Source organism: Aquarana catesbeiana, linkage group LG06, assembly GCF_042186555.1.
Source record: "Aquarana catesbeiana isolate 2022-GZ linkage group LG06, ASM4218655v1, whole genome shotgun sequence".
In the NCBI taxonomy this organism is placed as follows: domain Eukaryota; kingdom Metazoa; phylum Chordata; class Amphibia; order Anura; family Ranidae; genus Aquarana; species Aquarana catesbeiana.
This window is the reverse complement of record NC_133329.1, coordinates 82283332-82309272: the sequence shown is the minus strand read 5'-3', so window position 1 is coordinate 82309272 and position 25941 is coordinate 82283332. Positions and strand designations below refer to the sequence as shown.

General features: G+C 50.8%; 1 protein-coding gene across 1 annotated transcript; it reads left to right on the top strand.

The window, feature by feature from the left end:
* Positions 1 to 1330: 1330 nt before the first annotated feature.
* PLD6 (phospholipase D family member 6) lies at positions 1331 to 23948 on the top strand. The gene is made up of 2 exons (XM_073636317.1): positions 1331 to 1748; positions 19837 to 23948. The coding sequence occupies exons 1-2, from the start codon at positions 1343 to 1345 to the stop codon at positions 20067 to 20069; spliced, it is 639 nt and encodes a 212-aa protein (XP_073492418.1). The 5' UTR covers positions 1331 to 1342; the 3' UTR covers positions 20070 to 23948.
* Positions 23949 to 25941: the final 1993 nt, after the last annotated feature.

Below are 25941 nucleotides of genomic sequence, written 5' to 3'. Positions count from 1 at the left end.
ATACAGGGGGTGAGTACAGGCATACAGGGGGTGAGTATAGGAATACAGGGGGTGAGTACTGTATAGGAATACAGGGGGTGAGTACTGTATAGGAATACAGAGGTGAGTATAGGAATACAGGAGGTGAGTATAGGAATACAGGGGGTGAGTATAGGAATACAGGGGTGAGTACTGTATAGGAATACAGGGGCTGAGTATAGGAATACAGGGGGTGAGTATAGGAATACGGGGGGTGAGTATAGGAATACAGGGGGTGAGTATAGGAATACAGGGGGTGAGTACTGTATAGGAATACAGGGGGTGAGTACTGTATAGGAATACAGAGGTGAGTATAGGAATACAGGGGGTGAGTATAGGAATACAGGGGTGAGTACTGTATAGGAATACACGGGCTGAGTATAAGAATACAGGGGTGAGTATAGGAATACAGGGGGTGAGTACAGGAATACAGGGGGTGAGTACAGGAATACAGGGGTGAGTATAGGAATACGGGGGGGTATAGGAATACAGGGATGAGTATAGGAATACAGGGGATGAGTATAGGAGTACAGGGGATGAGTAAAGGAATACAGGGGGTGAGTATAGGAATATAGGAGGTCAGTACTGTACAGGAATACAGGGGGTGAGTACTGTATAGGAATATAGGGGGTGAGTATAGGAATATAGGGGGTGAGTATAGGAATACAGGGGGTGAGTATAGGAATACAGGGGATGAGTATAGGAATACAGGGGGTGAGTATAGGAATATAGGAGGTGAGTACTGTACAGGAATACAGGGGGTGAGTACTGTATAGGAATATAGGAGGTGAGTACTGTATAGGAATACAGGGGGTGAGTACTGTATAGGAATACAGGGGGTGAGTATAGGAATACAGGGGGTGAGTACTGTATAGGAATATAGGGGGTGAGTACTGTATAGGAATATAGGGGGTGAGTACTGTATAGGAATATAGGAGGTGAGTACTGTATAGGAATACAGGGGGGTGAGTACTGTATAGGAATATAGGGGGTGAGTACTGTATAGGAATATAGGAGGTGAGTACTGTATAGGAATATAGGAGGTGAGTACTGTATAGGAATATAGGGGGTGAGTACTGTATAGGAATACAGGGGGTGAGTACTGTATAGGAATATAGGAGGTGAGTACTGTATAGGAACATAGGGGTGAGTATAGGAATCAGTAAATTGTGCATTTTATTGATTTCACAACATCCGCCTCCAAATCTCAGACTGAGGCCAGTCCGAGGAGGCTGTCCACCATCGCGGCTCCTCCTTCTCCTCCTCAGCCTTTCCCGCCTCTCTCTGGCCCCGCCCCCCGGCAGTAGTCTCCGCCCTCGTCACCATGGTGCCCGCACTGCCCGGTGGGGTGTGGAAGGCGCTGTGTACGGCGGTGGCGGTCTCGGTGGGGGCGGAATTGTTGTTCCGGTATTGGAGGAGGCGGAGGAAGGCGGTGAGGGAGGTTCTCTTCTTCCCGGTCCCGGTGAGCTGTATGGAGGGGGTTCTGAGCCCCGGGCTCCGGTGTATGTGTCCTCTCCCTCATACTGACACGGACAGCGCCCTCCACCGGCTGGTGAGGCGCCTCCTGGAGGCCCGGAGGACTGTGGAGCTCTGCATCTTCACCTTCTCCTGTCCGCCTCTGGGCCAGGCCGTCCTACTTCTCCACCAGAGGGGAGTCCGAGTCCGGGTCATCACCGACAGAGACTACATGGCGGCCTCCGGATCCCAGATAGGAGCGATGAGGAAGGCGGGTGAGCAGAGGAGGGGTGAGGACTGGGGAGGGGGTTGGAGGTCAGGCCTGGTTGGGGAGAGGGGGGTGTTGAAGGGGTCAGGCCTGGTTGGGGGGGGGGGGGTTGGAGGTCAGGCCTGGTTGGGGAGAGGGGGGTGTTGAAGGGGTCAGGCCTGGTTGGGGGGGGTTGGAGGTCAGGCCTGGTTGGGGAGAGGGGGGTGTTGAAGGGGTCAGGCCTGGTTGGGGGGGGTTGGAGGTCAGGCCTGGTTGGGGAGAGGGGGGTGTTGAAGGGGTCAGGTCTGGTTGGGGGGGGGGGGGGTTGGAGGTCAGGCCTGGTTGGGGAGAGGGGGGGTGTTGGAGCGGTCAGGCCTGGTGGGGGGGGGGGGGGTGTTGGAGGTCAGGCCTGGTTGGGGAGAGGGGGGTGTTGGAGGAGGTCAGGCCTGGTTGGGGAGAGGGGGGGTGTTGGAGGGGGTCAGGCCTGGTTGGGGAGAGGGGGGTGTTGGAGGGGGTCAGGCCTGGTTGGGGAGAGAGGGGGTGTTGGAGGGGGTCAGGCCTGGTTGGGGAGAGGGGGGTGTTGGAGGGGGTCAGGCCTGGTTGGGGGGGGTTGGAGGTCAGGCCCTGGTTGGGGAGAGGGGGGTGTTGGAGGTCAGGCCTGGTTGGGGAGAGGGGGGTGTTGGAGGGGTCAGGCCTGGTTGGGGAGAGGGGGGTGTTGGAGGGGGTCAGGCCTGGTTGGGGGGGGTTGGAGGTCAGGCCTGGTTGGGGAGAGGGGGGTGTTGGAGGTCAGGCCTGGTTGGGGAGAGGGGGGGTGTTGGAGGTCAGGCCTGGTTGGGGAGAGGGGGGTGTTGGAGGTCAGGCCTGGTTGGGGGGGGTTGGAGGTCAGGCCTGGTTGGGGAGAGGGGTGTTGGAGGGGTCAGGTCTGGTTGGGGGGGGGGTTGGAGGTCAGGCCTGGTTGGGGAGAGGGGGGTGTTGGAGGGGTCAGGCCTGGTTGGGGGGGGGTTGGAGGTCAGGCCTGGTTGGGGAGAGGGGGGTGTTGGAGGGGTCAGGCCTGGTTGGGGGGGGGGGGGTTGGAGGTCAGGCCTGGTTGGGGAGAGGGGGGTGTTGGAGGGGGTCAGGCCTGGTTGGGGGGGGGGGGGGTTGGAGGTCAGGCCTGGTTGGGGAGAGGGGGGTGTTGGAGGGGTCAGGCCTGGTGGGGGGGGTTGGAGGTCAGGCCTGGTTGGGAGAGGGGGGTGTTGGAGGGGTCAGGCCTCTTTGGGGGTGTTGGAGGGGGTCAGGCCTGGTTGGGGAGAGGGGGGTGTTGGAGGGGGTCAGGCCTGGTTGGGGGGGGGGGGTTGGAGGTCAGGCCTGGTTGGGGAGAGGGGGGTGTTGGAGGGGTCAGGCCTGGTGGGGGGGGGGGGTTGGAGGTCAGGCCTGGTTGGGGAGAGGGGGGTGTTGGAGGGGTCAGGCCTGGTTGGGGGGGGTTGGAGGTCAGGCCTGGTTGGGGAGAGGGGGGTGTTGGAGGGGGTCAGGCCTGGTTGGGGGGGGGGTTGGAGGTCAGGCCTGGTTGGGGGAGGTTGGAGGTCAGGCCTGGTTGGGGAGAGGGGGGTGTTGGAGGGGGTCAGGCCTGGTTGGGGGGGGTTGGAGGCCAGGCCTGGTTGGGGAGAGGGGGGTGTTGAAGGGGTCAGGCCTGGTTGGGGGGGGTTGGAGGTCAGGCCTGGTTGGGGAGAGGGGGGGTGTTGGAGGGGTCAGGCCTGGTGGGGGGGGGGGTGGTGTTGGAGGTCAGGCCTGGTTGGGGAGAGGGGGGTGTTGGAGGGGGTCAGGCCTGGTTGGGGAGAGGGGGGTGTTGGAGGGGGTCAGGCCTGGTTGGGGGGGGTTGAAGGTCAGGCCTGGTTGGGGGGGGTTGGAGGTCAGGCCTGGTTGGGGAGAGGGGGGGTTGGAGGTCAGGCCTGGTTGGGGAGAGGGGGGTGTTGGAGGTCAGGCCTGGTTGGGGAGAGGGGGGTGTTGGAGGTCAGGCTGGTTGGGGAGAGGGGGGTGTTGGAGGTCAGGCCTGGTTGGGGAGAGGGGGGTGTTGAAGGGGTCAGGCCTGGTTGGGGGGGGGTTGGAGGTCAGGCCTGGTTGGGGAGAGGGGTGTTGGAGGGGTCAGGCCTGGTTGGGGGGGGTTGGAGGTCAGGCCTGGTTGGGGAGAGGGGGGTGTTGGAGGGGTCAGGCCTGGTTGGGGAGAGGGGGGTGTTGGAGGGGTCAGGCCTGGTTGGGGAGAGGGGGGTGTTGGAGGGGTCAGGCCTGGTTGGGGAGAGGGGGGGGTTGGAGGTCAGGCCTGGTTGGGGAGAGGGGGGGTGTTGGAGGGGTCAGGCCTGGTTGGGGGGGGGGTTGGAGGTCAGGCCTGGTTGGGGAGAGGGGGGTGTTGGAGGGGTCAGGCCTGGTTGGGGGGGGGTTGGAGGTCAGGCCTGGTTGGGGGAGAGGGGGGTGTTGGAGGGGTCAGGCCTGGTTGGGGGGGGGGTTGGAGGTCAGGCCTGGTTGGGGGAGAGGGGGGTGTTGGAGGGGGTCAGGCCTGGTTGGGGGGGGGGGGTTGGAGGTCAGGCCTGGTTGGGGAGAGGGGGGTGTTGGAGGGGTCAGGCCTGGTGGGGGGGGGGGTTGGAGGTCAGGCCTGGTTGGGGAGAGGGGGGTGTTGGAGGGGTCAGGCCTCTTTGGGGGTGTTGGAGGGGGTCAGGCCTGGTTGGGGAGAGGGGGGTGTTGGAGGGGGTCAGGCCTGGTTGGGGGGGGGGGGGTTGGAGGTCAGGCCTGGTTGGGGAGAGGGGGGTGTTGGAGGGGTCAGGCCTGGTTGGGGGGGTTGGAGGTCAGGCCTGGTTGGGGAGAGGGGGGTGTTGGAGGGGTCAGGCCTCTTTGGGGGTGTTGGAGGGGGTCAGGCCTGGTTGGGGAGAGGGGGGTGTTGGAGGGGGTCAGGCCTGGTTGGGGGGGGTTGGAGGTCAGGCCTGGTTGGGGGAGGTTGGAGGTCAGGCCTGGTTGGGGAGAGGGGGGTGTTGGAGGGGGTCAGGCCTGGTTGGGGGGGGGGGGGGGTTGGAGGTCAGGCTGGTTGGGGAGAGGGGGGTGTTTGGTTGGGGAGAGGGGGGTGTTGGAGGGGTCAGGCCTGGGTTGGGGGGGTTGGAGTCAGGCCTGGTTGGGAGAGGGGGGTGTTGGAGGGGTCAGGCCTGGTTGGGGGGGGGTTGGAGGTCAGGCCTGGTTGGGGAGAGGGGGGTGTTGGAGGGGTCAGGCCTGGTTGGGGGGGTTGGAGGTCAGGCCTGGTTGGGGAGAGGGGGGTGTTGGAGGGGTCAGGCCTCTTTGGGGTGTTGGAGGGGGTCAGCCTGGTTGGGGAGAGGGGGGTGTTGGAGGGGGTCAGGCCTGGTTGGGGGAGGTTGGAGGTCAGGCCTGGTTGGGGAGAGGGGGGTGTTGGAGGGGTCAGGCCTGGTTGGGGGGGTTGGAGGTCAGGCCTGGTTGGGGAGAGGGGGGTGTTGGAGGGGTCAGGCCTCTTTGGGGGTGTTGGAGGGGGTCAGGCCTGGTTGGGGAGAGGGGGGTGTTGGAGGGGGTCAGGCCTGGTTGGGGGGGGGGTTGGAGGTCAGGCCTGGTTGGGGGAGGTTGGAGGTCAGGCCTGGTTGGGGAGAGGGGGGTGTTGAAGGGGTCAGGTCTGGTTGGGGGGGGGGGTTGGAGGTCAGGCCTGGTTGGGGGGAGAGGGGGGTGTTGGAGGGGTCAGGCCTGGTTGGGGGTGGGGTGTTGGAGGGGGTCAGGCCTGGTTGGGAGAGGGGGGTGTTGGAGGGGGTCAGGCCTGGTTGGGGAGAGGGGGGTGTTGGAGGGGGTCAGGCCTGGTTGGGGGGGGTTGGAGGTCAGGCCTGGTTGGGAGAGGGGGGGTTGGAGGTCAGGCCTGGTTGGGGAGAGGCGGGGGTTGGAGGTCAGGCCTGCTTGGGGAGAGGGGGTTGTTGGAGGTCAGGCCTGGTTGGGGAGAGGGGGTGTTGGAGGTCAGGCCTGGTTGGGGAGAGGGGGGTGTTGGAGGTCAGGCCTGGTTGGGGAGAGGGGGGTGTTGAAGGGGTCAGGCCTGGTTGGGGGGGGGTTGGGGGTCAGGCCTGGTTGGGGGGGGGTTGGAGGTCAGGCCTGGTTGGGGAGAGGGGTGTTGGAGGGGTCAGGCTGGTTGGGGGGGGTTGGAGGTCAGGCCTGGTTGGGAGAGGGGGGTGTTGGAGGGTCAGGCCTGGTTGGGGAGAGGGGGGTGTTGGAGGGGTCAGGCCTGGTTGGGAGAGGGGGGGGTTGGAGGTCAGGCCTGGTTGGGGAGAGGGGGGTGTTGGAGGGGTCAGGCCTGGTTGGGGGGGGGGGGTTGGAGGTCAGGCCTGGTTGGGAGAGGGGGGTGTTGGAGGGGTCAGGCCTGGTTGGGGGGGGGTTGGAGGTCAGGCCTGGTTGGGGGAGAGGGGGGTGTTGGAGGGGGTCAGGCCTGGTTGGGGGGGGGGGGGGGGTTGGAGGTCAGGCCTGGTTGGGGAGAGGGGGTGTTGGAGGGGTCAGCCTGGTGGGGGGGGGGTGTTGGAGGGGTCAGGCCTGGTTGGGGAGAGGGGGGTTGGAGGTCAGGCCTGGTTGGGGAGAGGGGGGTGTTGGAGTGGTCAGGCCTGGTTGGGGAGAGGGGGGTGTTGGAGGGGTCAGGCCTGGTTGGGGAGAGGGGGGTGTTGGAGGGGTCAGGCCTGGTTGGGGAGAGGGGGGTGTTGGAGGGGTCAGGCCTGGTTGGGGGGGGGGGGTTGGAGGTCAGGCCTGGTTGGGGGAGAGGGGGGTGTTGGAGGGGTCAGGCCTGGTTGGGGAGAGGGGGGGGTTGGAGGTCAGGCCTGGTTGGGGAGAGGGGGGGGTTGGAGGTCAGGCCTGGTTGGGGAGAGGGGGGGGGTTGGAGGGGTCAGGCCTGGTTGGGGAGAGGGGGGGGTTGGAGGGGTCAGGCCTGGTTGGGGAGAGGGGGGGGTTGGAGGGGTCAGGCCTGGTTGGGGAGAGGGGGGTGTTGGAGGGGTCAGGCCTGGTTGGGGAGAGGGGGGTGTTGGAGGGGTCAGGCCTGGTTGGGGAGAGGGGGGTGTTGGAGGGGTCAGGCCTGGTTGGGGAGAGGGGGGTGTTGGAGGGGTCAGGCCTGGTTGGGGAGAGGGGGGTGTTGGAGGGGTCAGGCCTGGTTGGGGAGAGGGGGGTGTTGGAGGGGTCAGGCCTGGTTGGGGGGGGGGTTGGAGGTCAGGCCTGGGGGGGGGGTTGGAGGTCAGGCCTGGTTGGGGAGAGGGGGGTGTTGGAGGGGTCAGGCCTGGTGGGGGGGGGGGGGTTGGAGGTCAGGCCTGGTTGGGGAGAGGGGGGTGTTGGAGGGGTCAGGCCTGGTGGGGGGGGGGGGGGGTTGGAGGTCAGGCCTGGTTGGGGAGAGGGGGGTGTTGGAGGGGTCAGGCCTGGTTGGGGGGGTTGGAGGTCAGGCCTGGTTGGGGGGAGGGGGGTGTTGGAGGGGTCAGGCCTCTTTGGGGGTGTTGGAGGGGGTCAGGCCTGGTTGGGGAGAGGGGGGTGTTGGAGGGGGTCAGGCCTGGTTGGGGGGGGTTGGAGGTCAGGCCTGGTTGGGGGAGGTTGGAGGTCAGGCCTGGTTGGGGAGAGGGGGGTGTTGGAGGGGGTCAGGCCTGGTTGGGGGGGGGGGGGGGTTGGAGGTCAGGCCTGGTTGGGGAGAGGGGGGTGTTGGAGGGGGTCAGGCCTGGTTGGGGGGGGGGGGGTTGGAGGTCAGGCCTGGTTGGGGAGAGGGGGGTGTTGGAGGGGGTCAGGCCTGGTTGGGGGGGGGGGGGGGTTGGAGGTCAGGCCTGGTTGGGGAGAGGGGGGTGTTGGAGGGGTCAGGCCTCTTTGGGGGTGTTGGAGGGGGTCAGGCCTGGTTGGGGAGAGGGGGGTGTTGGAGGGGTCAGGCCTGGTTGGGGGGGGGGGGGGTTGGAGGTCAGGCCTGGTTAGGGAGAGGGGGGTGTTGGAGGGGTCAGGCCTGGTGGGGGGGGGGTTGGAGGTCAGGCCTGGTTGGGGAGAGGGGGGTGTTGGAGGGGTCAGGCCTGGTGGGGGGGGGGGGTTGGAGGTCAGGCCTGGTTGGGGAGAGGGGGGTGTTGGAGGGGTCAGGCCTGGTGGGGGGGGGGTTGGAGGTCAGGCCTGGTTGGGGAGAGGGGGGTGTTGGAGGGGTCAGGCCTGGTTGGGGGGGTTGGAGGTCAGGCCTGGTTGGGGAGAGGGGGGTGTTGGAGGGGTCAGGCCTCTTTGGGGGTGTTGGAGGGGGTCAGGCCTGGTTGGGGAGAGGGGGGTGTTGGAGGGGGTCAGGCCTGGTTGGGGGAGGTTGGAGGTCAGGCCTGGTTGGGGAGAGGGGGGTGTTGGAGGGGGTCAGGCCTGGTTGGGGGGGGGGGGTTGGAGGTCAGTCCTGGTTGGGGAGAGGGGGGTGTTGGAGGGGTCAGGCCTGGTTGGGGGGGGGGTTGGAGGTCAGGCCTGGTTGGGGAGAGGGGGGTGTTGGAGGGGTCAGGCCTGGTTGGGGGGAGGGGGTTGGAGGTCAGGCCTGGTTGGGGAGAGGGGGGTGTTGGAGGGGGTCGTTGGAGGGGGTCAGGCCTGGTTGGGGGGGGGGGTTGGAGGTCAGGCCTGGTTGGGGAGAGGGGGTGTTGGAGGGGTCAGGCCTGGTGGGGGGGGGGGTTGGAGGTCAGGCCTGGTTGGGGAGAGGGGGGTGTTGGAGGGGTCAGGCCTCTTTGGGGGTGTTGGAGGGGGTCAGGCCTGGTTGGGCAGAGGGGGGTGTTGGAGGGGGTAAGGCCTGGTAGGGGGGGGGGGGGTGGAGGTCAGGCCTGGTTGGGGAGAGGGGGGTGTTGGAGGGGTCAGGCCTGGTGGGGGGGGGGGGTTGGAGGTCAGGCCTGGTTGGGGAGAGGGGGGTGTTGGAGGGGTCAGGCCTGGTTGGGGGGGTTGGAGGTCAGGCCTGGTTGGGGAGAGGGGGGTGTTGGAGGGGTCAGGCCTCTTTGGGGGTGTTGGAGGGGGTCAGGCCTGGTTGGGGAGAGGGGGGTGTTGGAGGGGGTCTGGCCTGGTTGGGGGGGGTTGGGGGTCAGGCCTGGTTGGGGGAGGTTGGAGGTCAGGCCTGGTTGGGGAGAGGGGGGTGTTGGAGGGGTCAGGCCTCTTTGGGGGTGTTGGAGGGGGTCAGGCCTGGTTGGGGAGAGGGGGGTGTTGGAGGGGTCAGGCCTCTTTGGGGGTGTTGGAGGGGGTCAGGCCTGGTTGGGGGGGGGGGGGGGGGGTTGGAGGTCAGGCCTGGTTGGGGAGAGGGGGGGTGTTGGAGGTCAGGCCTGGTTGGGGAGAGGGGGGGTGTTGGAGGTCAGGCCTGGTTGGGGAGAGGGGGGTGTTGGAGGGGGTCAGGCCTGGTTGGGGGGGTTGGAGGTCAGGCCTGGTTGGGGAGAGGGGGGGTGTTGGAGGTCAGGCCTGGTTGGGGAGAGGGGGGTGTTGGAGGGGTCAGGCCTGGTTGGAGGGGGGTTGGAGGTCAGGCCTTGTTACATAGTTGCATAGTAGGTGAGGTTGAAAAGACACCAGCCATCTTAATGACCGTCGGAGGCCTGGGCGCGACATTATGACGTCACGTCTGGGCTGCGGTTGCAAAAAGCATGGTAAGCATGAGATCGTGGATTATTTTTTTTTTCCGATCCCATGCTTTCCAGCCTGGAGGAGAGATGTGGGGTCTTATTGACCCCGCATCTCTCCATAAAGAGGACCTGTCATGTTTACGTTCCTTGTAATAGGAATAAGTGATCAAAAAAAAATGTAAAAGAAAGTGTAAAAAAAAATAAAGTAAATAAAAAAAAAAAAAAAACTAAAATGCCCCTATCCCCGGTAGCTCGTGCTCAGAAGCAAACACACACTTAAGCCCCGCCCACATATGCCCTGCCCACATATGCCCTGCCCACATATGTCCCGCCCACATATGTAAGCGCTGCTCAAACCACACGTGAGGTTTCGCCACGTGCATTAGAGCACTAGCAACAATTCTAGCACTAGACCTCCTCTATAACTCTAAACTGGTAACCTGTAAACATTTTTAAAGTGTCGTCTATGGAGATTTTTAAGTACCGAAGTTTGGCGCCATTCCATGAGTGTGCACAATTTTAAAGCGTGACATGTTGGGTATCTATTTACTCAGTGCAACATCATCTTTCACATTATACAAAAAAATTAGGCTAACTTTAATGTTTTGTTATTTTTTATTTCATGAAACTTGTAGAGCGGGAGAATTATTGTTTTATCTCTGGAGTTGATCTCCTTTTTAATGCATGCCAATATTCTGTTTGCTTTGTTAGCAGCAGCTTGGCATTGCATTGCAAGCAACCGTGACTGGCCGGGCACCGCACACACCAGACTTGTGACGTGTCCCAGATGATTGCCGAGGGAGCGGGGAGAGGTGATCTCCCTTCCGGTGCCGCGGTGTGCTGGGAGGAAGTAGGAGCTGGAACCTTCTAAAAATAGGGTATCCGCTCCCCACCCCAAAAAAAAATTACATGCCAAATGTTGTCCATTTTTGGGTGGAACTCTGCTTTAATCCTCATTCGCCATGTAGTTGCCCACCCCATTCATTTGTTCAGATCTTTTTGCAAGGTTTCCACATCCTGCGGAGAAGTTATTGCCCTGCTTAGCTTAGTATCGTCCACAAATACAGAGATTGGACTGTTTATCCCATCCTCCAGATCGTTTATGAACAAATTAAATAGGATTGGTCCCAGCACAGAACCCTGGGGGACCCCACTACCCACCCCTGACCATTCCGAGTACTCCCCATTTATCACCACCCTCTGAACTCGCCCTTGTAGCCAGTTTTCAATCCATGTACTCACCCTATGGTCCATGCCAACGGACCTTATTTTGTACAGTAAACGTTTATGGGGAACTGTGTCAAATGCTTTTGCAAAATCCAGATACACCACGTCTACGGACCTTCCTTTATCTAGATGGCAACTCACCTCCTCATAGAAGATTAATAGATTGGTTTGGCAAGAATGTTTCTTCATGAATCCATGCTGATTACTGCTAATGATACCGTTCTCATTACTAAAATCTTGTATATAGTCCCTTATCATCCCCTCCAAGAGCTTGCATTATTGATGTTAGGCTAACTGGTCTGTAATTCCCAGGGATGTATTTTGCACCCTTTTTAAATATTGGTGCTACATTGGCTTTTCTCCAATCAGCTGGTACCATTCCAGTCAGTAGGCTGTCAGTAAAAATTAGGAAAAATGGTCTGGTTGGGGGGGGTGGGGGGTTGCTGGAGGTCAGACCTGGTTGGGGGAGTGGGGGGGGGGTGGTCTAGCTGGAGGTCAGGCCTGGTTGGGGGGGGGTGGTGCTGGAAGTCAGGCCTGGTTGGGGAGAGGGGGGTGCTGGAGGTCAGGCCTGGTTGGGGAGAGGGGGGTGCTGGAGGTCAGGCCTGGTTGGGGAGAGGGGGGGTGCTGGATGTCAGGCTTGGTTGGGGAGAGGGGGGGTGCTGGAGGTCAGGCCTGGTTGGGGAGAGGGGGGGTGCTGGAGGTCAGGCCTGGTTGGGGAGAGGGGGGTGCTGGAGGTCAGGCCTGGTTGGGGGGGGGGGGTGCTGGAAGTCAGGCCTGGTTGGGGAGAGGGGGGTGCTGGAGGTCAGGCCTGGTTGGGGAGAGGGGGGTGCTGGAGGTCAGACCTGGTTGGGGAGAGGGGGGTGCTGGAGGTCAGGCCTGGTTGGGGGGGGGGGGGGTGCTGGAGGTCAGGCCTGGTTGGGGGGGGGGGTGCTGGAAGTCAGGCCTGGTTGGGGAGAGGGGGGTGCTGGAGGTCAGGCCTGGTTGGGGAGAGGGGGGTGCTGGAGGTCAGGCCTGGTTGGGGAGAGGGGGGTGCTAGCATTTCAAGAAAGAGGACAGTTCTCTTTCCTATGACAGGTTCAATATAAGGAATAAATGCTCTTGTATTATCTCAAATAATGTGTTTTAAGCTGGCTGTAGATGGATCAAAATTCAGACGCTGAATTCCAACCCATCTGTGTTCTTTTCACTAGACAAGTGATTGGCACGGATGTACACAATTTTTCACTTTGCATATATACCTGGAATTCTACAGCACTTCCAGGAAATTCATATCTCTAGATATCATAAAGATTTATTTTTTTGTAAGCACTTGTATTGAAGATAAATTACACCTTCTTTCACCTTATTTTATAAACACACACAACCACAGTGGTATTACATATATTGTTGATACATTGTTTATTTTAAGTAATTGTTGAAGTACAATATTATTCACAGCGCTGTCACTTTATAAACAGGCTATTTTAAGTGGTTGTAAAGTCAGAAGTTGGCTCTGGCTGCTGTCAATCAAAGTTAGTCAGCCAATGAGGAGAGAAGGGGGGGGATGTCGGCGGCTCTGTGTCTGAATGCCAACGCACTATTCCCAACGCACACATTCCTGTAGAGATGGCTGTATTTGTAAGTGGGTGCTGAACCGTGTATAGTTAGAGAATGTCACCAGCACACCAAGATCTCCAAAAATTAGTTTTGGAGGGACGTTTCAGAGCCATACACGACCCCTTCATCAGGCATGTCACATGGGGTCATGCATGGCTCTGAAACGTTGCTTTCTGCTGTAATGATGTGATTGCTGATTAAAGCTTTGGACTTATTTTTGGAGATCTTGGTGTGCTGGTGATATTACTCTCTCGGTGTCTGAATATACACAGGGAGCTGTGGCTTGGCTCAGGTGCCCCCCTTGCTATGGGGACACTGAACAGGAGGGAGGGGCCAGGAGTACTGAAGAGGAACCCGAGAAGAGGATTGGGGCTGCTCTGTGCAAAACCATTACACAGAGCAGTATTGTTTATTTTTAACTAAAAACAAAATACAAGACTTTATCACTTTAAATTAATTGCAGCAGTGCAATAGTTCAATTTTAATCTTCTCCCTTTGTTGGATTCCTCCATCCACCTAGATTGTATAGATGGAGGAATCCATTCATAGATTTTCAATTCGCCCTCTGGCTGATCAAAAAAAAAAAAAAAAAAGGCCTTGGACATATAGTTTAGTTCCCAGTCACCTGCTCACATTTGGAATTTAGAAGGACCCCAACAGATTTCAGTAAACGTCATGATACACAGGCGTGGCACAATTTTGCCTACTTTCGTGAAACATTAGAATGTGAATACAGCCTGAAGTGGAAAGTGCTGAGGAGTATATTTGTGATGTATAAAAGTAACTTTGGTCAAAAATAAACTTATCAGAGGAATCCGCGCTTAGGATAAATGTGACTGCTGCCTCCCTATAATGAAGTCCCACCTAAGTGGAACCCAATCGAAATATAAAAGTGTATAAAGGGAAATGGTGCTGTCCTTCCTAAAAACTCTATGTATGTAACTGTTGATAGTGCATTCACCCCAAAATAAATTATATATATATATATATATATACATAAAATCCAAAAAGTGTACAACATGTGTGACAGTGGTGAAACTAAGTGCTACCTAGCACCTGAGAAAAGTGACCTGTGCTGACATGCTCACACATCACGTCCGGGATTTGTGGTTTCGATGTATGGTCGGTGGAGCGCAAGCTCCGATTGCGGAGAGCGCGGCTTCCCCATCACGCTTGGAGAGTTTGTGAGCTAGTTGGCTCTCTCCTCCTTTTTTATTTTAAATAACCCTTTTTTGTATACATTCTAAATAAACTCAGCAATACGGAATTACGCTATGTGGATTGTTTTCTCCTGTTTTTTACACACACATGCGGTCATCTGACCGGGAGCTACGCTGCAGAGAGGGGGGCACTGAAGTCTCCTTCCCCTCCTTCTGTGGATGACCTTCCCACCCGGGAGCCAGGAACCAGGGGGATATTGCAACTCTAGGATTGGGATTACACTATTTCTACACGCTTGTACCCCTGCAGGGGTGAAGCGCTCTGGTGAGTGAAAGCACAAAAGGGGAGCACAGTCACTTTTGTCAGCACGTTTTTCGCTCATCTTTGGAACATTTTTTCTCACTGAAGGAAGCACTTGTCACTTTTATATGGACACTGATTTTTGATATTTATATATTTTTTTTTATATATTTTTTTAAAAATTATTTTTTTAAAAATTACATCAGCTTATGCTAATTATTCACTGATTGCTCTCATACACTATATAAATATATATATATATATATATATATATATATATATATATTTTTTTACTTCTTGATATTTAGCACAGGTCACTTTTCTCAGGTTCTAGGTAGCACTTTGTTTCACCACTGTCACACATGTTGTACACTTTATTGATTTTATGTTCATATATATATATATATATATATATATATATATATATATATATATATATATATATATATATGTATATATATATATATACATGTATGTTTATTTTGGGGTGAATGCACTATCAACAGTTACATACATAGAGTTTTTAGGAAGGACAGCGCCATTTCCCTTTTATACGATTTTGGTCAAAAATAGTTTTGGCCAGAATAGAGAGGGGAAAGGTTAGTACTCCTCTCTGGTTTTTATTGCTGTCTCAGTCACCTGTGGAGGTAAATTATATATTTTATTTTGAGCACAGTGGGGAAGGAATACTAGAATTACTTTCTGGTCAGTAACTCAACTTAAAATCGAAGGCTCGGTTCACTTATATATGCGAATTGGACGTGTTTTGAATCGCATCCAATTTGCATGACATGTGAAGCAGCAGCCTTCTCTATGGAGACGGTTCACATATCTGTGAGCCGGCCAGAGTCTGTTTTGTAAAAAAACAGTCCTGTGCGTTTTTGTGTCTGGTTCGGGCGCGATTGCAAGTAAAAGTTCACACCTGAAACGGTGAACAAAACTGCACTGGATTCCTTTTAAAAACCGCAGATGGAAATATGTGAACCGAGCCTACTAAGAAGTAGAAGAAAGCACATGGAAAAATGCATCCCTTTAAGGTCCCATTCACACAAGTGTTTTGTAGCTCCAAAACGCAGGAGAAAAAAAAAAAAATCCGTTATTCTCTATGGAGATGGTTCACATCTCCACTACAAGTTGACTGAAGACAAATGTCTGAAGCCCAAAAAAGTTTTGGAGCTACTGTAGTAGATTGGTGTGTTTTTTGAAGCGTGTTTTTAATTTTTTTTCTTTCTTTTTTTTTTCTCCTCTATAGAAATGCATTGAAATGTGCGGTTGAGCTTTTTTCCTGCTCAAATGCAAAAAAAAAATTACAAAAAATACACAACTAATTTATAATAATATATAAATGACTTAAAAATTAATCAATCTAACCCTGTAAAGCAAAAATCAGTATACATATCTTTTCTGCAGTTCAGGGTGGATATAAATCAATTATTTAAAAATAAGCAAAAAAAATTATATATTTTTTTTTAATTTATTTAACTTAGATTTTTTTAATTTACATCAATTATTTTGATTTTTATTAAATTTATTTTGATAAAATGTTTTTGGAGTAAAAATCTAAAGATAGCTTTCTATTTAGATACTTTAGTAATTTAGTTTATTCAGCATGAAATGGAGCTTAGTTATGTAGCATGAGGTTGTATATTCTGCAATATTTACATTTTGGGTAAACTCATTCCAGGCTCTGCAAGCTGAGATAACATGCACTGTATTGATGCATTCACACAATTTCACAGTAACCATGAGATAAAACAAAGTTCAGGAATATTCCTTTATCCCATTGTTTTGCAAATCTATGTACACTACAAACTGATTGAATCGGTTCGGATATCGCTGTTTTACTAATCTGACAGCTTATTATTTTAAATAGGAAACTTTCATTTTGTTTGCCAATATTAAAGATTCTAACTACCAGTAAGAATAAGTCCTACATTTAACCGCTTCAGCCCTGGAAGATTTTACCTGCTTCCTGACCAGAGCACTTTTTGCGATTCGGCACTGCCTTGCTTTAACTGACAATTGTGCGGTCGTGCGACGTTGTACCCAAACAAAATTGATGTCCTTTTTTTCCCACAAATAGAGATTACCTTTGGTGGTATTTGATCATCTCTGCGGTTTTTATTTTCTTGCGCAATAAACAAAAAAAAGAGTGACAATTTTGAAAAAATCACAATATTTTGTACTTTTTGCTATAAAATCCCCATATATGTATTTTTTTTTTTTTTTAAGCGAATTTTTTCTCAGTTCAGGCCGATATGTATTCTTCTACATCTTTTTGGTAATAAAAATCGAAATAAGCGAATATTGATTGGTTTGCACAAAAGTTATAATGTCTACAAAATAAGGGATAGATTTATACCATTTTTATTATTTATTTATTTTTTTTTAACTAGTAATGGCAGCGATCTGCGACTTTTATCGGGACTGCGACGTTATGACGAACACATCGGACAACTTTGACACATTTGCATTAATACAGCGATCAGTGCTATAAAAATGCATTGATTACTGTAAAAATGTCACTGGCAGGGAAGGGGTTAACACTAGGGGGCGATCAAGGGGTTAATTGTGTTCCCTAGTGTGTGTTCTAACTGAAGGGGGAGGGGACTGACTAGGGGAGATGACAGATCGCTGTTCATACTTTGTATGAACAGACGATCTGTCACTTCTCCCCCAGAGAACCGGGATCTCTGTGTTTTCACACAGAGATTCCGGTTCTCGTCCTATTACGTGTGATCGCGGGAGCCCGGCGGACTCGCATTAGCTTCGGGGGTGAGCTGCATATGCACGCGCGCCCCTAGTGGCCGCTTTTAGGAGCGATGTAACATGACGGCGATTCACCTGCCCGTGCCGTTCTGCCGCAGTACAACTGCGGCGGCTGGTCGGCAAGCGGTTAAAGAGCACCTGTCATTTCAGATCAATCATGGCAGCGCCTGTTAGCGGGCATCCACTCACCTGCTGCTGCCACGTCCCTCACCTTGTTGTGTCACTGCCGCATTCACCAGCCGTCCTATTAAAGTAAATGGGACTGTCGGTGAGTCAACAGCGGGTCAGAGGAGGAGCCACTGAGGGACAGAGATGACAGTTGCTCTTTAAAAATTTGTTGCTCCAGTCGGGTCCCACGCTGAGCTGTCAGCGGTGGCTTATCTGTGTGCAGGAGAGGTAGCCGACAACGGAAGCCCCATAATAACTCTATAGGGGACGTCACTCGGCTGTCACCTGCACACAGCATCTGCCGCTGGAGACTGGAGCGACTTTCGTTTGGATATGTATGGCCTTTTTTTTTTTTTTTTTCTTTTTCTGCTTTACAGGATTAAATGGATTGTTTTAGAATGTTAGTTTTTGGCTGAACTAACTTTAACTCTATTATTAATATTTATGACAATAATTCTAATAATACAAAAATAAATAAATTTACCCCAAAAACTAACCATAACCTTAAACTTACTCTAAGCCTACCAAAAAAATAAAAACAAAGAAATTAACCTTTAACTCTAACAAAAAAGTAAAAATTAAAATGAATAAATGTATTATTCTTATATTTATTTTTTATAAATTGTTATGAATAGTAATAATCATTAAAAAAAATAATTTAACCTCTAACTCTAAACCTAACCTCTAACCCATAAAATAAATAAATATAGCTTAAAAAAAACCTGCAAAACATAGCAACAAATGATGAAACAGATTATATTTTTTTTTCTATTGGCTATAAAAAAAAAAAAAAAAAAAAAAAAAAAGCCAAAGCGCTGTACAAAAACATGGTTGAAAATGCACAAAACAGACACTCGGGTGTAAATCCTATGGACCTCTTCAGTTGTGGTTTTAAAAGTCCTGCTTGCTGCATTTTTGGTGCATTTTTGGTGCATGTTTGGTACATGCTTAGAAAACGCAACTAAAAAACACGCCTCCCCATTGAAATGAATGGGAAACACTTGCGGTTGCATTTTTGGTGCGGAGTTGCATTGGTGCGTGCCTGTTAGGTAATAGGTGCAGCTTGTGTTTTTACTGCGCCTTTTGCAATATAGGGTTGAGGCAGAACTCCTGTTGGGTTTGTATTGCTGTCTGTGCCCCTGCTGCTGATATTCATTCCTCTCTATTCATTTATTTTGGTGATTGGTACAGAAAGTGATGCGCATTCAACAATTTTACAGTTGGCTTATTGATGGGCAAAGGAAATGTTCCCAAACCACACGCAGAGAGCAAAAATAACCTAAAAAAACTTGCCAGTTGTTTTAAGCATTCTTTCCAGAAAGTTTTGGCTTGAGATAAGCCACCAGGCCAGCTGACTTTTTACCCTGTTATGTTTTTCTTTTTGGTCCTGATAATGTTTGAATATTATGTACAGTGCCTTGAAAAAGTATTCATACCCCTTGACATTTTCCACATTGTGCCAAAACGTAAATGTATTTTATTGGGATTTTATGTGATAGACCAACACAAAGTGGCACATAATTGTGAAGTGGAAGGAAAATGGTAAATGGTTTTAAACTCAGGGGGGCTAAATAAAAATGCACGTCACACTTTTCACACATTTATTTATAAAAAATTTTTGAAAACCATTTATCATTTTCCTTCCACTTCACAATTATGTGCCACTTTGTGTTGGTCTATCACATAAAATCCCAATGAAATACATTTTACATTTTTGGGCCATTGACTAGAAAGATTTTTTGACATTTTTGGTTGTAACATGACAAAATGTGGAAAATTTCAAGGGGTATGAATACTTTTTAAAGGCATTGTAGCAATACAGAAGAGAAACATACACATTCATGATGATAAATCTTAAAGGGGTTGTAAAGGTTCGTGTTTTTTCACCTTAATGTATCCTATGCCTTAAGTTGAAAAAACGCCCGTCAGTGATCGGCCCCCCAGCCCCCACCCGTTTTACTTACCTGAGCCCTGGAACTTGTCCCACAGGGACGCGCCGTCTCTCTGCTAGGGGGGGTTCTTGGCTGTTGATTGGATAGATTGATAGCAGTTCAGCCATTGGCTCCTGCTGCTGTCAATCAAATCCAATGACGCGGCTGCCAGGGGGGCGGGGCCGAGTTCTGCATTCTACGTCTATGGACGACAAATGCTGGGCTCGGGAGCGTGCCCACAAGGTAACCCCCCAGGAGAGCGCATCTCCCAGGAGGTTATCTGATGCGGGGAGGAGCGGAGAGAGCCGCAGAGAGAACCCAGAGGGCGAGGTTCAGGGCCACGCTGTACAAAACGAGCTACACAGTGGAGGTAAGTATATGTTTGTTATTTTAAAAAAAATGAACCTTTAGTGTCACTTTAAATCTGTCCAGAAGAAATCTTTCTAGCCAATCACCCAAGTGTTACATGTGGGAAGTGGGTTTCCTAACACTGGTGAGATAGAGGAGTTCAGCTGGTAAAGTGTAACCACTTCAAGACTGCTATATATATGATGCAGTTTACCAGGCTATGGCTGCTGCTGTCAGCCATAGCCCCGGTTATTGTTTTTTCAGCTGGCAATTCTGTTCCTGCTAAAAGTGATCCAAGTGGCTGATAAGCCGCTGGAATGCTTTTAGAAGCAGTGGGAGGGATTATCCCACCCCACCCCCCCCCCACCCACCCCCATCTGCTGTTCTCTGGTGTTTGTCTGGCTTATTGTTACCACTGGCGAGCCGAAGAAACCATCTGACTGTTCACATGGCTGGCCATAGAGGTGAAGAGAGACCAGATTGTGGGGCGGGGTGGGGCGGAGGAGGAGCTCTGCAGCGCTCAGCGTTGGTAAATTGAGTGGGTTATGCTTTTAGGATAGGGTTAGACCCCTTTCACACTGGGGCGGTTTGCAGGCGGTATTGCGCTAAAAATACCGCCTGCAAACCGCCCCTAAACAGCCTCCGCTGTTTGTTCAGTGTGAAAGCCCGAGGGCTTTCACACTGAAGCGGTGCGCAGGCAGGGCGGTGAAAAAAGTCCTGCAAACCGCTTTTTTGGAGCGGTGTATTCACTGCTCCTAAACCGCTCCTGCCCATTGAAATCAATGGGACAGCGCGGCTATACCGCGGCAATACCGCGGCTATAGCCGCGCTGTACGAGGGATTTTAACCCTTTTTCGGCCGCCAGCGGGGGTTAAAACCGCACCGCTAGCGGCCGAATACAGCTACAAGAACGACGGTACAGCAGCGCTAAAAATAGCGATGTTGTACCGCCGATGCCCCCACCGCCCCAGTGTGAAAGGGGCCTTAGGGTTCACTGCATGATTTTACTAGTTGCCTGGAGTTCCTCTTTGACACACATTCTTTTCTTTTGCAGGTATTGTGGTTCGTCACAGTCAGTCTTCTGGTTTCATGCACCATAAGTTTGTGGTGGTAGATAAGAAATTTGTGATAACAGGTTCCATGAACTGGACCATGCAGGCCATCCAGGCAAACAAGGAGAATCTTCTCATGACAGATGACAGAGTCTTTGTGTCTGCGTACCTGGAGGAGTTTGAGCGGCTTTGGGAGGAGTATGACCCTGCCACCTACGATTTCTTCCCAGAGTGAAAGATAAGTGATGGAGATCCCTGAGTTTAAGAAGGTCTATGGTGTGCCACGTCACCTTGGTTTTAAAATTTCAAATGAGGATTTTTTATTTTTTTTTTTAAAGTGCATTTTTTTACATTCTGCCAAACTTCTAAAAGCTGCGCCTCTGATCTGGGACAGGGTGTCATTTCACCATTATCACAGTGTTTTGTTAAATATTTAGTTTTATTGTTTTTATGTTACTGTAATCTAAAAAAATGCATTATTGGGCCAGTCTTGACAGCTCAGGGATCTGTGGATTTTTGTGATTGTTACATCTATATGACATTTTCAAGTAATTGAGGTAAAGAGTATTTCACTTACTAAAAACTGTGTTGAATCAAAATTTTGACTTTATGGCAGCAATTCCTAAAATGAGGTACAAATACCCCCGGGGGTGCTTGTCAGCACATTTAAGGGTACTCCATGTCAGGGATTCTGTTTGGTCCACATAGTAAAAGGTGGTAGAGGAAGTGTGTGCAGAAAGTCCTTTAGATGCGAACTGCTCCACTCTGTAGCATCAGTCTTATTTGCTACACTCTCCACTGAGCACTGAACTGAAAGCACTGCTGTGGCCCTCCTTAAAGGTTAGCCACTAGCCTGTCCCTTTTGCTCCATGAGGGGCCCCCGCCCTGTCCTCTTTGCTCCATGAGGGGCTCCCCCCCTGTCCCCTTTGCTCCATGGTCCAGACACTCATGAAGGGATGTCTAGCCCTCTAACTTACATCAAACCCCAGAGGAGCCCAAGATACAAGGAATCCAGTGCCTCATTTCAAACAATTCCAAAGATAACACTGAACGCACACCACTACGATCTGGTACAACCAAAGAGCCCCCCCCATCTCAGCCTTCCAGCTCCCTCTGTCATTACACTGACACAGCTGCATTTTTCCCAGTCATCTTCCAGGACAGCACATGAGGCTTAAAGTTCCTTTTTATCAGGATAGGAAACATGTTGCCAGGTCAAAAGTTAAAAGGAGGTCCTTGTATATAATTTTGATTATTGCTAACAAAATTGTTTTAATCTCAGTCTTACCAGATGGTGGCTCAGGTTGCCCTGAACACCCATCAGCACAAAAATTCAAAAGAAGTATTGGATTTTTTATTTTATTTTTTTTGAGACTTATACTTAGGTGGATGCAGTATCAGTCCTCCGCTGGCTTTAACACTGAGAACTGAGCAACCAAACATCACTGATCGCTTGGTTCTCACAGACTGTCAGTCACCGACTCTCTGCTCCCCCCAGACGCTCACTGGAATGCTGGGCTGTGGAGGGGGTGTGAGAGACTGGCTCAGGCTCTCGGAGGCTTGCTGAGCCGGGTGCCGGTCAAGGCATGTGGGCAGATCCCAACCGTATGGTCGCAATCTTTCCCAAGCCTGGACCGGCTTTGTGATGTCAGCCGATAGCGGGCTTCTGCCCGCTGTCTGCTGAAAGCGTGTCACAGGAGTGCAGAATGAATTGCGCTCCTGTGATCCACAGAAGTACAGCCAAATGTGCTTTGGCTGTACTTCTCCTTTTTAAGACTGGAAGACTTGACAGTAGCAGTAGCTTTCCAGTACCATCCACTACGTACTATAGATGTCATTGACACTACTGTTTCTGAGAGTACATTCATACCAGATGTGGTGGGACTGCATTGGACAGCTATTCCAGCGTAATCCCACTGCCTGACAATGCAAATTGCCTTGCCTACCATGTGGCCGGTTCGCGCTACTGCGTTACGGTGGTGAGCGGGTGATGTACGCTGAAAAAAAGCTTTTTTTTTTTTTTTTTTTTTTTTTTTTTTTTTTTGGCTGGCAATTGAAGTTAATAAAATGACTCTGTGACATTTTAAATAAAGTTAATTAAAAAGTAAAAAGTGCAATGAACTGAAATAGGTACTGCGGCGATCCCGCTGGACCACACAACAGCTGCTGCATTTTAGTACAGCAGTAGGTGTAAACTGACCCTGAAAGTGAACAATGCTTTTGGTGCAGTTTCCTCACCTGTGAGTTCTTTTTCCTTTTGTTATTCAATAGCTTGATAGTTGAATTATTTTTTTTATATAAACAAACCGGTCCTAAAAAAAAATTATGTATTGCTGTGTGCCCTACATGAAGCACTCCGCTTCCTCAGTCATAAGCGTCAGCAGTGTTTATTATGAAAAAATAAGTCAGATTTTCAATATTTTCTTTCGGGTTAGTGTGCATTTCTTTATTTTTGTTAAATGGCTATGAGCTTGTGGTAATGAAGACATGTTGATGTGTTCAGGTCATTGGTGGCCCAAAAAATGTGAATAAGTGGCCAGTAACCAGTGTTAACTGGAACCCATCAACGTTAAGTTACCTTGAAAATGCTAGTTGTCCTATTGTGCTGTTCTGACTGTACTGAGTCAATGGCTTAAAAGAAGTCTAAGGCTCAGTTCACACTCAGATCGGATGCAGCTCACAGCATCTGATTTTTTTTTGTATGAATTCAGACCTGAAACTGAGCCAAAGATGCCCAGGACCCCTGTGCAATACGCTCCACGTCCATCACGGAGATGTGTGAACCAGCTCCATTGTGAGCTCCATGTGGGGAAACCTGTATCCAATTCACACTAGTGTGAACCTAGCCTGAAGCAAGCGGTCAGAATGCCCCCCAAACTTCATATTTATTCCAAGTAAGAGACTTAAATATATTGAAGACAGACAATTAGCAGCCTAATGGCATTTTCACATGAAGCGTGTTTCCCATGAAAGACTTAATTTAACGCCTATACCTACCGTTTTTGGTGTGAGCTTTTCCACTGGTAAAGGCAACATGTTCTCTGGCTTGTAAAAAAAATGTCTTCCCCCCCCCTCCTATTGAACTGAATCCTGTATTTACTGAGTTATAGGACTCCTGTAAAGGCGCAGTTATTGTTTGTAAAAAATTTTAGTTGTGTTATAGTCTATTCAAGTTAATGAACCCAAACAAGCATCCAGCAAATTCAGTAGGAAGTCCTCGTACATACTTGCTGTTGGTCAGCTGTCTCTGAAATTATTGAAACCATTAGCTATGTGTAACAGCCAGAGAACTATCATTTTCAGGAGGAGAGGTCAGTAGTGACAGTCCCCATTTGTCAGCCAGGTTGCCTTTTAAGGCCCCTTGACAAAGGGGTGTTGATTTAGTAAAACTGGGGGAGTGCAAAATCTGGTGCAACTCTGCATAGACATGAATCAGCTTCCAGGTTTTATTGTCAAAGCTTAACTGAACAAGGCAAAGTTAAAAGCTGATTGGCTACCACCAGATTTTGCACACTTCAGTTTTAGTAAATAAACCCCAGGGTGTCTAGCAGAACGCTGTACAGTATGGTACTCGCATTTAGGGCCCTATGTGATCAGGCTTGTCCATTGTCAGCGTATTTCAGCCAGCCATAGATTTTGACAGGTAGGCCTGTCCCTGTGCTAAGACCAATCCTACCAACTTCAGCCCTTTTTGATAACGGGCACTATGAAAGGAATAATTCCAGCCAACTGGGAAAGGTGGGATGATCTCATTTTATCTAGGTAGGCTGGAAATCATTTGACGTGAAATAGATTTTTACAGTTTTCACAGCAGCTATCTGGAGACTTCAAGCTGTGACATGAGAGAGGAAGCCATAAAGATCTTATGTCTATTTCTTTGCACAGGCACCATTGGATAGGATAGCATGAGCAATGCCATAAGTTACTTTAAGTTGTGTCAGAAGTGCAACCGCCTCTCTATCGCCCCCTCTTTCCCCATATCGTTCCAGTCTTGTTCGTTGCATTGCTAATGGATACCAATTCTGATTCTGGAGAGATTTGCTGGAAATGCACAGTTGTTTATGGTGTAAATTGTTGGTTTGGCTGCGCATTTTAAAAGAATAAAGTTTTACGTATCAGGAGGTTGTGACATTGATGTTATTTGTGTTTCTTTTGATTAGTTAATTCATCTTGTTCAGCCTTTCTTGGTTTATAGTACTGGAATTTGACAGGAAAACACAAATTAATCCAGGTCATACATGGATCGATCGACTTTGGTACAAGCAGCCTGTTGGATTTCTCTACATACGGTTACTGCCAGCTGCTTTAGCTGTAAGCAGTAATCATTGTGTGTGAAGGCGCCCCCCCCTCCCCTCGCCAGCAGAAAACACACACACACACACACACACACACACACACACACACAGTGTTGATGGGAAAATTGAATCATCTATGGCAGTGATGGTAAACCTTGGCACCCCAGATGTTTTGAAACTACATTTCCCATGATGCTCGTGCACTCTGCTGTGTAGTTGAGCATCATGGGAAATGTAGTTCCAAGGTTCGGTTGAGCATCATGGGAAATGTAGTTCCAAGGTTCGCCATCACTGATCTGTGGGCTGCCTTACTCTTACTGGTCTTTCCCTTTCCAATTAGTCACCATCACAGCACAGGAGAATCTACCTACCTGCAAGGGACATGAAACAGTACATTTTGCCTAAACCAGCCCCTCAGTTCACAACATAGTAGTAGCTATAGGACAGATAAACTAGAGGTGGGAGTAAGTCTTTGCTGTCACATGAAAATGGAATTACCTTTCCACATTTTGTGTTTTCCACTAGGTCCCATGACAACACACCCGAGAGACATAACCAATGTATATGTAATGGGTGGGAAACAGAGGATAAAACATTTCGTCCGAATTTAGTCTGCAGCGTTGGACAAAGGTATGAAAATTAGACCATGTTGCAGCTCATCATATCTGATCCATCGTAGCGAAAGCAGCCTTGCCCCAAAAAGTACAGCTTAATCTGATGGAATGTGTCTTCAGTTTCTTAGGAGGCATATTATTGATGGCTATACACTCACCGGACACTTTATTAGGTACTAAAATCATAAGAAATAAAATTAGTAATAAAAATTTGTATTCTATCCTTCAACATTTCAAGCAACATCATGGTGGGGGATGCGTTTGGTATGAGGGCATTTGGAATTGAGACGGTGAGTGAGGACCTCGATATTGGCAGAAGATTCCAAAAGCTATGCAAGAGAGACATACTGGATGTTAACTCCAGGATCTTTGGCCCGGGGTCTCAATGAAGATCTGGAAATCCATGGGGTGGTCCAGTAACTCCAAGTGTTCCTTGGGGTCCCTACACCAGTAGTAAATGCCAATATCTGCACATGAGAGCATTCGGGTTAATGACAACACAAAGACTTTTCTTTCACTCATGGTTAGTGTTTGGCTGAAGCCATTTTCAACCCCTGGCAAAAATTATGGAATCACCAGTCCCTGAGGATGTTCCTTCAGTTTATTGTTGTAGAAAAAAAGCAGATCACAGACATGGCCAACAACTAAAGGCATTTCAAATGGCAACTTTCTGGCTTTAAGAAACACTAAAACATTAGATTTATAGAACAAGCACAGGGAATAAATTATGGAATCACTCAATTCTGAGGAAAAAATTATGGAATCACGAAAACAAACAAAATAACACTCCAACACATCACTAGTACTTTGTTGCACCACCTCTGGCTTTTATAACTGCTTGCATTCTCCGAGGCATTGACTTAATGAGTGATAAACAGAACTCTTCATCAATCTGGCTCCAGCCTTCTCTGATTGCTGTTGCCAAATCATCTTTGCAGGTTGGAGCCTTGTCATGGACCATTTTCTTTAACTTCCACCACAGATTTTCAATTGGATTGAGATCCGGACTGTTTGCAGGCCATGACATTGATCTTATGTGTCTTTCTTCAAGGAATTTTTTCACAGTTTTTGCTCTATGGCAAGATGCATTATCATCTTGATAAATGATTTCATCATCCCCAAACATCCTTTCAATAGATGGGATAAGAAAAATGTCCAAAATTTCAATGTAAACCTGTGCATTTATTGAAGATTTAAT

Bases quoted from the DNA above. Each gene is read 5' to 3' on its own strand.
- PLD6 (XM_073636317.1), top strand. From the start codon at position 1,343: ATGGTGCCCGCACTGCCCGGTGGGGTGTGGAAGGCGCTGTGTACGGCG. The intron at 1,749-19,836 runs GTGAGCAGAGGA...TTTCTTTTGCAG, and splicing joins AGGAGCGATGAGGAAGGCGG to GTATTGTGGTTCGTCACAGT.